Source organism: Mauremys reevesii, linkage group 6 (genome assembly GCF_016161935.1).
Source record: "Mauremys reevesii isolate NIE-2019 linkage group 6, ASM1616193v1, whole genome shotgun sequence".
In the NCBI taxonomy this organism is placed as follows: domain Eukaryota; kingdom Metazoa; phylum Chordata; order Testudines; family Geoemydidae; genus Mauremys; species Mauremys reevesii.
The window spans coordinates 36,756,721-36,771,644 of record NC_052628.1 but is presented as its reverse complement, the minus strand read 5'-3'; the positions used below and the strand labels follow the sequence as shown (position 1 = coordinate 36,771,644).

The 14,924-nt window shown below is 39.8% G+C and overlaps 3 protein-coding genes across 13 annotated transcripts in view; 1 reads left to right on the top strand and 2 right to left on the bottom strand.

Moving 5' to 3' along the window:
• The window catches only part of LOC120407534 (THAP domain-containing protein 6-like), a 29,455-nt gene extending 27,253 nt beyond the window's left edge, over positions 1-2,202 (bottom strand). For 2 of the 5 annotated variants that reach the window (XM_039543187.1, XM_039543192.1), the window contains exon 1: positions 1,374-1,507. The gene's annotated coding sequence lies outside the window, so the exon portion shown is untranslated. Of the gene's footprint in view, positions 1-1,029; positions 1,239-1,369; positions 1,508-2,137 lie in introns of those variants that run through there. The other 3 variants (XM_039543191.1, XM_039543188.1, XM_039543189.1) reach the window with 3 other exon arrangements.
• On the top strand, positions 796-3,861 carry SMIM15 (small integral membrane protein 15). 6 transcript variants are annotated; one of them, XM_039543201.1, is made up of 2 exons: positions 796-851; positions 2,460-3,861. In XM_039543201.1, exon 2 carries the CDS (start codon positions 2,475-2,477, stop codon positions 2,709-2,711), a length of 237 nt encoding a protein of 78 aa, XP_039399135.1. In that variant the 5' UTR covers positions 796-851; positions 2,460-2,474; the 3' UTR covers positions 2,712-3,861. The 6 variants fall into 6 exon arrangements, with proteins under 6 accessions (XP_039399135.1, XP_039399133.1, XP_039399130.1 ...); XM_039543199.1 differs by lacking the exon at positions 796-851 and adding an exon at positions 1,453-1,600; XM_039543196.1 differs by lacking the exon at positions 796-851 and adding an exon at positions 1,518-1,661.
• Positions 3,862-7,204: 3,343 nt separating this feature from the next.
• NDUFAF2 (NADH:ubiquinone oxidoreductase complex assembly factor 2) overlaps positions 7,205-14,924 on the bottom strand; it is a 123,307-nt gene continuing 115,587 nt past the window's right edge. For both annotated transcript variants that reach the window (XM_039543193.1, XM_039543194.1), the window contains one exon: positions 7,205-7,990. In XM_039543193.1, the coding sequence (XP_039399127.1) occupies positions 7,739-7,990 (252 nt within the window). In that variant the 3' untranslated portion in view covers positions 7,205-7,738. The remainder of the gene's footprint in view (positions 7,991-14,924) is intronic.

Genomic DNA, 14,924 nt, shown 5'->3' with positions numbered 1-14,924 from the left:
AGTGAATATTATAGGCATAGCCTGGACAGTATAGCCTTAAAAAATATTAAATTTGTATTTAAGAATGCATAAATTATTCTATGACAAGGATCTGCATGTAGCAAAAATGTATGTATAACACATACCCAGTGGAAAGAATTTTAGATCAGATTTCTTGCCAATTATTATGTCCTTTGGTAAAGCACAGTCATTACTTGTTCCCCATGTGGTGCCCTTTAAATAATACAAATATATATGAGAAACAAGCACACAAAAGCTGGGAATGGAAACTGCTGAACAGATCAATCTAGTTCAAGTAACTGCAAGATCTCTGAATCCACCATGCTAAAACTCCATGAACAGCCCCATGGCAATCAATGGAATCACTCACAGTGGTAAAATTAAGCATATGTAAGTGTAAGCAAGAGTGGGGTTAAACACACTGTTCTAGCTACCAATACTGTAGGCTTTTACTATAGCAAAAATATTCCAGGCAACTTTACCTTCCCCACTTGTTGCCATTTTGCATCCATTTACATGCATTTAACAATACACTACTACTTTTAGGATTCTGAACCACATCAAGACAACAAGGAAGTTCAACTAATTTAACTCGGAGGTCCAGTAGTTGGCCTGTTGTGCCTTTTTTAAATGGAGACAGAAACCTCTTGGATTTACGGCAACGTGTGCATACATAGATTTAAAAAATTCCCAAGCAAGACTTTACTGCATGCACTCAGGGGAGACGATGAGAGAACAAACGCATCACAGATGTTCGTCACGTGGTTTGATGCGCTCCGGGCAGGCGACAGGAGTGGGCGTGGTATAAGCACCTCACAGAGCAGAATGCCAGCTGCTCAATTACAAACAAGGTCTTTGCACACACCCCTCTAAAACGAGCAGAGCGGTCCCACCACGCTGCACGTTGGTGTATAATGGGAGTGGATCAGGGCGCTTTGGGAGAATACATTTGTTTCCTTTCCTGCTCTAAGTCAGAGAGGGGGCGGGGGGGGTCCACCGGACTTTGGCTTTGGGGTGCTGATGATTTACCCGTTAGTCTCCCAGGGTTACACTCCCGCCTACGCCACTGGGGTATTTGTCACTGTCGGGCTCAGTTTCAATGCGCACCACGAACACCTGCCGTAAGGAGCAGCGCAGACTCTGCTTTTCCAAGAGTTTCTGCAGCCCCCACCCCGCTCATTATCTGCCAGACTATGTTAATGTGGGGGGCGGGGAGGCTCTGTCCCCCTGAGGGAGCCTTGTCCCCGCCCCGCATTCAGCCCCACGCGGCGAGAGACGACGAGCACGAGCCAGCTCCTCGCGTGCACTAACGGACGGACGAACGGCTCCAGCCAGCTCCCGCGCGAACAACCACGCGCACGCTGCTTACCTACCGGCTGCCCCGGAAGTGCCCCGCGCCGCCCGGACGCACTGCTCTGCCCGCACAGAGCAATGGCAGCGACATCGCCGCCGTCCGCCGTCACGTGACTCCAGTCCAAGCTCCGAGCAGTAGCGGCTGAAGGGACACTCTAGCCGGCGCCAGAGATAGACTCTATGGCTACATAAGCGTAACGGCGGGGGTGGGGCCGCGCTCTCTCCTTTTCCTGTTTCCGGTTGGCCCGTGAGTCGCCTGTCCTCGCGGCTTCTGGTTGTGGAGCCGCCGTTGGAGCCGGCGAGGAGGGGTCAGTTCTTCCCTGGGGCTTGGGCGGGCTCTAGTGCGAGGGCTCCCTAGAGACCCTCCCGCTGGGCCCGTGTTCCCGCGCGGGAGGCGCCGCCTGCCGACCCTTCCCCCGCCACGGGGCAGTGATTCATTCAGCCCCGCCCCTCGGCTGCCGCTGAGCGCTGGGGCGGGGGAAGGGAGCGGGACCCGACACGCGGGGAGGGGGGGGGTCACTGGGCTCCTCAGCCCGCTGCGGGGGTCGGCCCCGCCCCCAACGACTCGTGAAGTGAGCGGCTCGCTCCGGGCCGGGCCCCGCTGCAGGTGTGGGAAGCCGGGGCGGACACGCCGCCCCCTCGCCGCAGCTCCCGCCCCAGCCCGGTGTAGTGCGGGGCTCCCGCCGCAGTGCCCCGGCCGAACCCCAGCCGCGTTCCCTGCATCGCCTCGCTGCCAATCCCGCGTCCAGCGTGGACCGCAGATACGCGAGGCCGGGACTTCTACCTCGGGGGGATCCCGCCGGCTCCGGGGCTGCGACAGGAGTGTAAAAGGAAACGCACTTGGCTGCTTAAACAACCCACCTGGTACCAGTCCGTTATTTACTGGTCTGAATGGGAAAGGTGAGAGGTGGGTGGAAAGCGTGTGTTGGAGAACGATCGTAACAGCTGGCTGAAATAGCTGCTTCCCACCCTCTAGCTAAATAAATGTGAAGCGCTCTGAATAACTGTGTGACGGGGACAGATCTTGCTACGGTATAGGCACGATAACTTGCAGTATTTTTATGACTATGTAATGAAAAGATTTTCTCATTCCATTTTTTACATAGGGTTTCCCCAGTTGGATGGTAGAAAAGATGTTTGATATCAAAGCGTGGGCTGAATATGTTGTGGAATGGGCTGCAAAGGACCCATATGGCTTTCTTACCACTGTGATCTTGGCCCTTACACCATTGTTCCTAGCAAGTGCAGTGCTATCATGGAAACTGGCAAAAATGATTGAGGCCAGGGAGCGAGAGCAAAAGAAGAAACAGAAACGCCAGGAAAATATCGCAAAAGCCAAACGAACAAAGAGGGATTAAGTGAGGCAAAATGCCTTCCTTGTGCAAAAAAGTGCTTTTGTTGAAGCATTCTTGTACACTTGTATCTTTGTGTGGTGGTGTCTTCCTCCAGCAATCTTCTTGAACTGTCATTTCAACCCCTGAAATTATTCATGTTCTGCTTAAACAATTTGTGTTGATATCTCTGTCTAATCTGCAATAGCATTTGATGTGTATATTTCAACCAGATATCACTTTCCAGTGAGTTTACTTTTGTATGTTTACATGCCATACACTAAAATGAATGCAGTGGCGGGGGCTTGGTTTTTTAAATTGGAACTGCTTTAGGAATTGTTCAAACATGTCAATATTAAATTAGGAAGAAAAAATTAAATATCTGACTTTCTAAAAATACTGCAGTCATTGGTTTTCTAGAAGCTTAGGCACTTTGTTTTTATACAGTCTTTTTTCTACTGTTGATTTGTCTTCATTATAGTACTTTTTTTTTTTTCTGGTTTCAACTTGGCCCTGGAATAGCAGTCCTTGTTTCTGCAGCAGTTGTCAGCTTTGTATTCTCAGGAGTTTGTCTTATTATATGAACAGTGTTAGCATTTCACATTAACTCAACTAAATTCTTCATGAGTGCCTCTCAAAATCAGCTTCCTGGACTATCAGTAGTCCACTGAGCCTTTTTTGGATAGTTCACAGAAGGAAACTTTTTACAACCAAGCAGTAGGCAAATTACTTCATTTTCACAATATCTCAATGTGAACAACTCTTGCCTACAATATGCTTCACAAAATGAATGTAGAGATCCATTTTGCAAATAACTAAATTTCATTCTAGGTTTAGGTGATGACAACAGTAACTCTGGAGCAGCAGAGGAACTGCTTTGGATATTACCAGCTTTGAAAGGATGGCTTAATGAAAAGAAACAAAAGCCTCATATGGTTCTAATGCTGTAAACATTGCAAAGTAAGTTGGAGCTAAGGCTAACAGATTTAATTGATTTTTCTGTCCAAAGAATAATAGTAAAAATGAAAAATGTGTAGTTTAATATGCTTTAGCAAATCTTAATTTTTATTACTACTTTAGTTCCAGTGGGTCTGATCCTGGAGTAGCAATCAAGTTTTAGGCCCTGTTCCAATAACATGACTCTTAATCAGAGCAAATAGAGTTGTGGTTTGTCATACTGGATTCTTGTGCCTACCTCTTCACTTAGTATGTAAAGGATAAACACCTATGAAAGCAGATGCTCTATTATTGAAAGGAGGAAGTGAATAGGAGATAATAAATACCAATACAAATAAACAGGAAGTTTTGCTAAATCAATTTTGGGGCTTGTCTACACTGGCAATTTACAGCACTGCAACTTTCTTGTGCGGGGGTGTGAAAAAACAACCCCTTGAGCGCAGCAAGTTTCAGAGCTGTAAAGCACCAAGGTAGACTGTGCACCACTGCTGGGAGCCACGCCCCTCATAGAGGTGGCTTTTTTAGAGCACTGTGAGAGCTCTCAGTGCTGTGCCATGGCCACATACAAGGCATGTTAATTGTTGCCAGTGTAGACTAGCCCTTAGGTAAGAATTAGATGTGAAACACTGAGGTGTAATAGTTGGCTTTCTTCTCTGAGTGTTGCTCAAGACAAGTATTGTGAGAATTGTTAGATCTACTGGATTAAGTCTTCAGTGTTTGTCTTCAGTATGGTTACATTTTGGTATTTATACAGTTTTAAAATGGAACAGACTCAAAACTAACTACATTACATAAATAAATTTGATACTTTTTTAAAAATGTGTTCCTTCTTTATTCTGACTTCTAAAAATGTGTAACAGCTGTAGAGAAAAGGAATGTGCTATCTTAAGTGTATATTTCCTTAGAGAGTTCTAAGGCGAATGGGTTCAACATACAGTGGTAAGTGAAAATGATCCAAATTAACTAATTCTTAGGCATAATCCTCTCTCAAAAATGGTGTGACATATTGTATATGTCACCAATGAATGCACTGTGTTTTGTTTTTTATAGTAGGCATAGCTCACTCTGTGTGGCATATGTAAAGGACTCATACTCTTAATCTCCAAATGAAGCATCTGTTAACCAGCTGATGCATTCTGCCTGGGAACATTTGTCTTGTGTTGGAGGTGGAAGGTAGGATCTCACCATGCACACAAATTAAAGCCAGATGTAGCCTAGTTAATTTATAGAATCAGAAGGTAGACATGGAAAATACCTGTTTTTTGTTTAGTTTATTATTGCAAGATTGTTTCCTATGTTAATTTTTTGTTCAGTCACTTTAAATCCCATGTGTGTTTTCACCACTTTCCTTTATTTTAATATCCCAGTATGTGCTGAGTGCCTCCCACTACAGCAAAAACATGTTAGTAAACATGTGGATTTCTGAATCCCCTAAAACACTGAAAATCCCAGATGAGGCTACACCCCAGTTTTGGACACGTGCAGCCTGGGGAAGGATGAAAGGAACAAAGATGATTTGTTAGGAATAACTCAGCGGGAAGGATGAAAGGAACAAAGATGATTTGTTAGGAATAACTCAGCATGATGGAGCAAGTAATTTTAAAATGTGCCAGGCTTGTAGACACTGGAGAAGGAAGTTAAAAGGTTCTTAAGAGAGGGTAGTGGCTTAGAGCAGCTCAAGATGGGGGGTGTCCAGGGGCAGGGCTAAATATAACAGGTGTAACAGAAGCATCAAAACGAACACCTTCGGTAGATGGGATGGACAGAAAGGTGGTACAAAAACAGGTCAGACAACTATGGCCTTGAAGATAAACTTGAAAATGAGAGAGTGGAGCAAGGGGGAATTCAGGCAGTGGCTGGGGACTGGTATCAGGTTGGGTAAGATGGTCTACCTTGACTGCTGAACAATGTTGTGAGTTAAGCTTTTTCTTTTGGCAGCTGCAGGGCAGATCCTAGATCCAAACTCACTCTGCTCAGTCTCACACCATGGCATAACCCATCAAAATAATGTATTTTTTTGAAATAATACTATTTCCCTTTTGCAAGCAGTAATAACCACACAGTTTTTCCCTTTATCATATACAATCTTTCATAGTGGTCAGTCTCCACCTCATACCATTCAGTACTATTTCTAAAATTGTTTGGGAATATGGTGGAGGAGAGAAGCAGTACAGTGGGGTAATAATATAGCACTGGCCCTTTACATTTATTTCCAATTCCATGGCTATAAAATTGATAGAATTTAACAAAAGAATCCAAACTTAATTAAAAAATCATGTTTGCCTTCATAATCTACGGTTACAATCTTCTAAATTAACAAACCAGTGATTTCTTAGGATACAAATACATGGTCCATTCAGTGCAAAGGTGGGGCTAACTTTGAAAACTAGTGACAGTAAGTGTTAACATCAGCACTGATCATTTTAAGAAACATCTACCAGGGGAGAAGCTGGTTCTTTTCAAAGTGTGCTGGGTCAGTGAAGCAAGAGATCAAAGTGTCAAACCATGTATATGGATAGGAAATGAGAAAAAAGACATGCATCTTTTCTTCAACTGCCTCTCAAGGGCCTGAAACCTTAAGTGACCCTTGCACAGGAGCCAAAGGCTCCAACTCTTCCTGTCTGATAACTTCTGTAATGAAGTTAGGATTTGATTTGGATAATACACATCACAAATTAAACATTTTGGGGTAATGTATAGTTGAAAGACATTCTAACACTGCTATCCAAAGCTGAATATTAGAATGAGTATTGTCTGATATTTTTCATATTTCAATAGTTTTTAGTTTTTTGTTGAAGCTGTTACAAGTCTGACACCTTCAGCACAGAATTTAGGGCCTGTTTGCCACAGCTTTTAGGGAGACTGAGCCAGAGCACCCTCCACTGCTATCAGGTGTGCTAAGTCATTAACACAAAGCTCAGCTGCTTTTACCACCAAGTCAGGACAACCTGTACAGAGCAGGTTTAATAGCACTGGGGGGAAGAGGGACAAAGTCTGCCCTGTTTACACTAATTTTTACACTTCTACTATCACTGATGTAGCTACACCATTACTGGCCTTTCCCGTTATCTTGATACAAATTTTATTGGTATAGACCAGGGGTAGGTAACCTGTGACTCACACTGCCCAGGTCCTGGCCACCAGTCTGGGGGGCTCTGCAATTTAATTTAAAAATGAAGCTTAAACATTTAAAAAAGCTTGTTTACTTTACATTCAATAATAGTTTAGTTATATATATTAGACTTAGAGAGACCTGGCACACAAAACCTTAAATTAGAGTGAATAAGTGAAGGCTCAACACACCGCTTCTGAAAGGTTGTTGGCTCTTGGTGTAGACGCTGCCTAGCTCATCTTAAATTCCTGGAAAACCTGCTCTTATTTGACTCAGACTGATTCCATATAGCACTTTACACTACTTACAGATGGCCAGCAAGACACACATTTGCTTTTACCATCTATTAATGCAGTTACAAAATATAGTCCCCTAAAATTAACAATATTGTCTCTCTCTATTGTTGAAGTGCTTTATGTTAATGAGGTCAAACAGACCCTAAAATCACCGAGGAGAGCCAACAGCATTGACTATATTAAAAGGCAAAAATAGGCAAGGAACTCTTTGGGATTCCAGAGAAATACATGATGATTAAGCAACAAATCTAGATTTGATAATGCAAATGGTCATTTCTAAGCTTCATGTCTACAAATAAGCTATGTGAAATCCATTATGCTGAAGACCAGATTATAGTTATAGTTAAAAAAAAAGTTACCTTTAAGGAAAAATGCCTGTCAAAAGAAAGTATATGATGACATTTTCCTATGTCAGTGAACTAAATAGAATGAACTCAAGAATAACAAAAGATGACCAATTTCTTTAAAAAAACACAAATTAAGTAGCAGTTTTATACTAAGATATACTAATTAGTCACAATAATAACTAAATGCAATGATGTCTAAGATCTGGCTGTGTAAAAACAAATTAATTATCAGTTTATTTCTCACACAACAGTTGGTAAATGAAAAAGTTTTCTTCAGTCATGTTGCTTGTTAGAGCAATTATCTGTGCAATTCACTGGCAAGATTTTTCACATTACAACTGTTTATTTATTACGGCTACTGCTGTCTGGTGGGATCCAGGAACCTGGCTGAAAGGTTTTTGCAGTGCTGGATGGGTCTGGTGAAGGCTCATTCTTTCCATAGTAAGGTGATGATGCATGGCCTTTAATTTGAGTTTGAACTGGTTCAGCAACAAGTCCCTCATATTCCTTCGTCTGAAGGGGACTGTCCTTTTCAGAAGCAGCTGCGATTTTCAGTTTTATTTCTTCTCTACAGATTTCATTCTTAAAAATTTCCTGCAAAAAGTCATCAGGCAAGAAGGAAAGTAGTTAAAGCAGACATCAATGTAATTTACACTACTGAAATAGCATCACTAAAACCCATAGGTATCTTTTTTTTCTTAAACTTAATTTTATACATTCTCTTCATATGCGTTTGCAAAATAAAGACAGTCAAGGTGCATTGCTTCGTATTACTGTAATTCTAGTCATAGCTAAAAAAGTACTCCAATATTTTGATTAACTTGTTAAAGCAGAGCTGAATTGCACTATTCAAAGCTGATATTAGATCAAAATGGAAGGCTTGTTAAATACACTTATGATCAGAATGTGAAAATACACAAAATTTGCTGCACCTTCCACAGTTTTCTGATGTAAGACCTTATATCACACAGTTGTTTCAAATCATCATTTGCATATCACACATCCCCATGATAAAAGAAAGCACCTAAGATCCTTTGTAAAAAAACTTAAGAGACCTGATTTGGTTTCATAATCCTGGGGGTAATGTAGTTGTGGCAGAAAACTGTGCCAATGGAGCAGGACAATGAACCAGATGCTTCAGGTAACAACCTCTACAAAAAATTATTAGCACAGCAGCAGTCACTAATAGTGATACTTGCCATCTTGCTGAGAGGAAAATCAGAAAGATTCCAAAAACAGGTATGAGTGGAAATAAAGCAAAATGGGGAAATAGTGCCCAGAAAACTCTGAAAATAAGAAAAATACTTAATAGGGAAGAAGTGAGTTTTGATTTCCCTTTTCTTTATCTGCTCAGATATATCCCACACTAGGTGATGTTGTGTATATCAATAATAAAACTTCCCTAATGCTTAGATTGTATGAGATAGCAAAGACTGAAAAGCAAAAGCAGGAAAGATTACATGCTTTTTATAGTAATTTCCACCCAAAGATCTGAAAGTATTTAAAAAACCTTTGTGAAGTAGGTGGTTATGACACTCTGGGATACAATCCAGACCAGTGAGGTGTTGTCACCTCTTCCCTGCCACTTAGAGTGTCTTACAATGCTTTCTTGCTATAGCTCCCACCTGTGCTGCTAAGAAACAGCCTGCCAGCATGCAGGTCACAGCCTGAATATCTGTGTATAGCCACAGCCCTGATCCAGCAAATCTGACCTCAGGAGCCTGTCATCAAACCCCAGCCATCCTCTGGCTTCCAGACTTTGGTTACTACTTACAAGGTGACCCCCAACACACACTCAGTCCTGAATTTCCCCCCAAAAATGTGTGTCTAGCCCTCTCCTGGACAATACAGATATATTACTTCTGTTGCTCCTCTAAGGAGATCAGTATAGAACAGTCTGCTATGATAAATGGAGTTACTGAAACAATTGACAACACTAGATGAGTTTTATTTAAAGACTAAACCAAGTTTATTTAACTATAAGGAGATAGGTTTTAAGTTAGTACAAGTATAAAGCATTGAAGTCAGAAACGGTTACAAAAAAACAAAGATAAAATGCTAAACTTAAACTACACTTGCTTCAAGGTGAAATTCTTACCAAAGGTTCCCAATAACATTGCTGACCAAGTTTCTGGTCAGGATCTGCTCTTGGAGTCCAAAAGGTGTTTCTTTTTTCTTCTTAGGTAAAGGAGAGAGATGGATAGGGAGAAATAACTTGGGGTGTTTTTACCCCTTACTTTTCTAGTTCAGTTGCCTTTTTAAATGGATTTTCCAGATAGTTACCCCTAGAAAAGCTCCTTCCAGCTGTGAAGATGGATATGTGGGGTCTCCTGGTAAAAAAGGTTTCATGCTATTGTTTGCTAAAATGCAGATTTGCCTTGCTCCCTCTTGTTGTTTTAAGGACCTTGTTTACTACCTATATGTAAATTAAGGCAAATACACAGTCCTTTGTTTGAGAGCTGCTTTTCCAGTCCTACCTAATTGGGGCTGCATGGGTTTAAACATGTGCTACCAATATCATTCAGGAGGAATTCTTAACTTTTCATATAATGTTGCTACACATATTTCATCATGATAATATTGACCAGTGAGTTATTAGTTTTCAAATAACACTTTACAAGGCATATTTTTCTCAAAGATTATTACAATCGTGTGCAGGGTGTGCTTTCTGTTACGGTATTATCCCCACTATCTAGAATGGGGATAAAAATTATCTAGAACAGCAAAGTAATGATTCTTCATCATTGTCAAGATGTAATATAATGAATTTACATTGTCCCAAGTCTGCCCTCATTTACCATACTCTAGTGTAAATCTAGAATAACTTAACTGATTTCCAAGGACTTATTCCAGATTTGTCTTGTGTAAGTCTTTCACCCTTAAATAATCAAAACATATGCTTTTAGTATCTGGGAAGTGTTTATAGTCTGTTAAACGGATATTAAAATTGGTACTAAAAATGTAGGGATCTAGTCCATTTTTTTTTTTGAAACAGTTATTTACTAATCCCAAATCTTTGCAAGTGATATTAATGAAATGAGCCTTACAGGATCAGATGAAAATAGTTTTAACTAAATCCTGTATGTTTTAGGGTCCATTTTATTCACTGATTTGAAACTGTAGTTTGGTTTTAAAGGATGCGCTAATGTTAATTGCTTCAACAGCTTTTACTGGCTAAGAGGCGCATGGAAAATAAAATAAAAACATCTCTGATATCTACACTATCCTTAGCTGTTGTGAAATTGGAGTTTTGATTTTGCCTGGCACCAGGATTTCACCATAGAAATCAGGAAAGAAATAATCCATTGTATTTTTCTTAATTGGTATTAATCAATATTGCAAAGTCTAAGAATGAATCATTTGCAATCTACATACTTCAGAGGCAGACTTTAAAATGAAAGAATCTGTATTCACTCAATTTATGCATAAAATTTTTGCAACTAATATATACATTTTAGCAGAGGTTTGTGTGCAAGAAACTCCTGATTTGAGTGTATGAGTCAGGAGTTTTGTAGAAATGTGCACATTTGAAAAACTGGCCCAAACAGATAATGTTACAGATAGTTTTCTTGTAAAAATTTTGTCCATGGATGCTAAAGGGTTTTGTTTTGTTTTTTAAAGACAGGCACTGTCCAATCAAAATGTATAATTTTCATATAAACAAGATTCTACAAAACATAAGACCAATACAAATGTTTCCGTATTTTTTAAAGTTTCAGTTGGAAAGTTGTTTTTAAACAAACATTCCACTTGCAGCATTTGCAACCAAAACATTGCAGGAATGATAACTTAAAAGAGAAATGAACTATAAACAGAAGGGAAACTTACTTCATGGATTTTCACTGTTGGTATTGAAATGCAAAATGTAAACATCAGTGTATATGTGACAGTAAACTGGATATTTTTAAGAGTTTTGTTTTAATTTAAAGTGTTGTGAGTAATACAAACAGAAAAATAGGCTCAGTCTTAAAAGGGTTGTTTTTTAAACATTTAACACAAGCAAACACAGATGCTAAAGGTGGACCTTGTTTAATGCAAGTTAGAGACAGTCTAGAATGCATTTCACCACCTCTCTTAGCTGTGTTATCAATCTGTAACTTGTGTTTTATCAGATTCTGTTCACTTTCTTGGGGCAGTTCACCTGGAAATTAAATAGTGTTCTGAACATTAAAAAACAAAAACAAATAAAAAACAGAAAAAGAACATTTCCCTGTTTGCAAACAGAATTCAGAATGTGTTTCAAGACATTGATACCGGCTGGTGGTCTGAGCAGAAGACTTGGGGTGAAGTATATCCTGAGTTCTAATTTCAGTTCTGACCCTGACACTCTTTGTAGCCTCAGACAAGTGTCTTACATTGTCTAAATTTCCCCATCTGTAAAATGTGAATACTTTATCTTATTTTAGAGGAGGTGTTAGTACTGATCAGTTATGTTTTGAAGATGAAAGGGATTATTATTAGACTTGAAGGATTCAATTTCAGCCAGCAAATGGCACTCATTTTTTATTTCCCCCTCCACCCAAACGCTGACCAAACAAATCTCACTATTAATAATCTTAAGCAGAGACAGAAAGTGTCATGATAAGCATGACATATACTGTATACAGAATTCATCAACAACTGGTGCACTCTTTTGCTGTCATTCTAGAGGTTAGTTAATAACAAAAGCGAAATATGTATATTACGGGGTAGATAAAAATCAGATTTTTAAAAAATATATAAAAAATGGATTTTTTAAATTTAAATTGGATTTTTTTGATAAAATGCTTTTTGAGGAAAACACACCTATCTGAAGATAGTTTTAATTAAGATACATTATAGCTCAAAGATATCTGATCATGGAATAGGGATTAAAAATTCTATTTCTATGGTATGAGACAATATATTCATGTAATGTTTACGAAAAGTTTTGTAAATGAGATCCAATAGTTCATGGATTAGGGACCCAAGGGCTTCTGTATAGATTATTTCGGTTAATCTTTCTATCTACCCAATGGGACTCAGTGCTAAATCTAGAAGATACCATTAGATATGCTTAATTTTGCAGTTCTCAAACTGTGGATTCATGTCTCCAGAGATAACATGCTTGATAACAAAAATGTTTTAAAAAAATAAATATATAGAGGCGAGAAATAACAGACCTCAACCCTATTGTCCCTCTGCAAATTTGTGTACACAGAGTCAATCCCTTACCTCTCTAAAAGTGCAAAGTTTCAAAAAGTTCAATGAATAGAAGATTGTTGGGGGCTGAATAGATCTGGACAAGGAGAAGTAGTCTGGAGATAAATGTGAGAAGCAAGGGACAGGCAGTAGAAACAAAAGTGAAACTGTATGAACAGCATATTCCAGAAGTCTTTCTGAGTGTAGCCTTCATCAATTTGAAGATATACCACACCATTCTCTCACTAGAAGGGAAAACCTATAAACAGCAGCAGACCGTAAAAAGACCCAGTTTGGATTTCATCTATCTCTGCATTGTAAAGAATATGTATTAAGGTTATACCAACCAACAGGAACGCACTTTTATGTGGAAATCCATGATTAAATCGAGTCTTCCTGACTAGTGATTTAAATCATGATTTCAATCAATTTGATTTAAATCAAATCCACCCAGGTATATTAGGTACAGTAATATGATTGTATTCCTGAATGCTGTAGATCTCAGCTTCTAAAGGCATTACAGTTTTAGTTACCAAGTTTAAGATTTCCTATTAGTGCAAAAGTAAGTCAAAAAGTGAAAATTTAAAATTTATAAAAAGAAGCAATTCCTTCCAAGACTAATTATGATTAATATATTATATATACACCCATAGTTCATTTATGGGAAAAATATCATTAAAACTCACTAAAAATATACTGTTCCTTAGATATCACGCTTTTTATCAATTCAGCTTCAAATCCTGTCTGCAGTATCCAGCCCAAGTAGTTGCAAGAGGCATTAGGAAACCGTCCTTTGCAGCCTTGCTGATTTCACCCCTCTCTACATGAGGAGTAGATTGTAGATCAGAGTAGCAGCCATGAATCCTCCTTACCTCCCTCTTCCACCTCCCTACGGCACACATTCACATTGACTTCCTCAGTGCAGGCTAATGCGCAGGGAACTCCTATGGAACTCTTCCTCCCCCCCAATTTTGCACAGCAGCACCATATGGTACCCTCTGTGCCTCAGGAGAAGAGAGCAGAATTTGACTCTTTAAGGAATTAAGAGATTGCATTTACACTATGACTAGAAAAGTTTTATAGATAAACATTCACTGTGCTATATACTGTATGGAAGTGACAGGTATGGAGAAGTATTTTTAACTGTTGCTCTAGGATTAGAAGAGTGACTTAGCTTCTCATTTAGCAAGTTTGTCACTAAATTGAACTGAAATATTTTATAAAATGGCCTAATTTAGTTACTGACTGCCCAAATAAACATGGCTAGAGGGCATTTCAGCAGAGAGCTCAATAAAAGAATATTAAAGCGTAATGTGCTCTGACCTTTAGGGGACAGACAAGCTCAATTCTGTCCAATAAGTATCAGAGATAACACACTAAATCCATTAGCCAGCTAAACTTGTGGAAGTCCTGACTCGATTCTCATGACCTTCCCAGGAAATATAAACTAAGGATGTCAGGATTTTGAAGTTGAAATTCTCAACAGGTAGATTTTAAGTGCTCACATAATATGTGAAGAATGCTGAAAGTACTCTTTATTACTCAGAGTAGAGCAGAACTCAGGAGAAAAGATTCATTAACTGAAATAAAAAGACTAACCATGAAGGAAAGAGGCAGCCGCATTTTGCAGTAGCTGGAATCTTTACATTGTTTAGACATTCACCTTCAGATACAGTGAGTTACACTAATCCAGTTTGGAGATGACAAGTGCCTGGATTATTGTGGCAAGGTCCTCATCTGTGAGGGAGGGGCAAAGTTTGCTAGTAAGATGGATGTGAAAAAGGCATTTTTGGTCACTGAGGCTACCTAGTTGCCCAGGTTTGGTAATGAACAAAACAGGACCCAGAGGCTTTACACAACTTTACTGCATTGGGGACTGTATCCCTCCTATGGAATGCAAGGGTTCCAGGGAAGTGTTTAAGATGGTTCTTCAAAGCAGTTCCCCTGTCAATCAGCATCACTTTTGCCTTGCCTAGCTTGAGTTTGAGCCAGCTGCTTCTCATCCAGAAGATGATCTCCTGTAGCAATTCTGGACATCTGAGTGATGATGGCCACCAGTATGGCCATACTGGGTTAGACCAATGGTCTATCTAGCATAGTATACTGTCTTCTGACAGTGGCCAGTGCTAGATGCTTCAGAGGGAATGAACAGAACAAGTACATTTATCAAGTGATCCATCCCCTGTTGTCCAATCCCAGCTTCTGGCAGTCATAGGTTTAGGGACACCCAGAGTATGGCGTTGCATCCTTGGCCATCCTGGTTAATAGCCATTGATGGACCTATCCTACATGATGGTTGTTGCATCAGTGAAGAATGACATACACATTTAGGTATCATCAATGCAGTATTCGCAGTAGAGCCCATGAC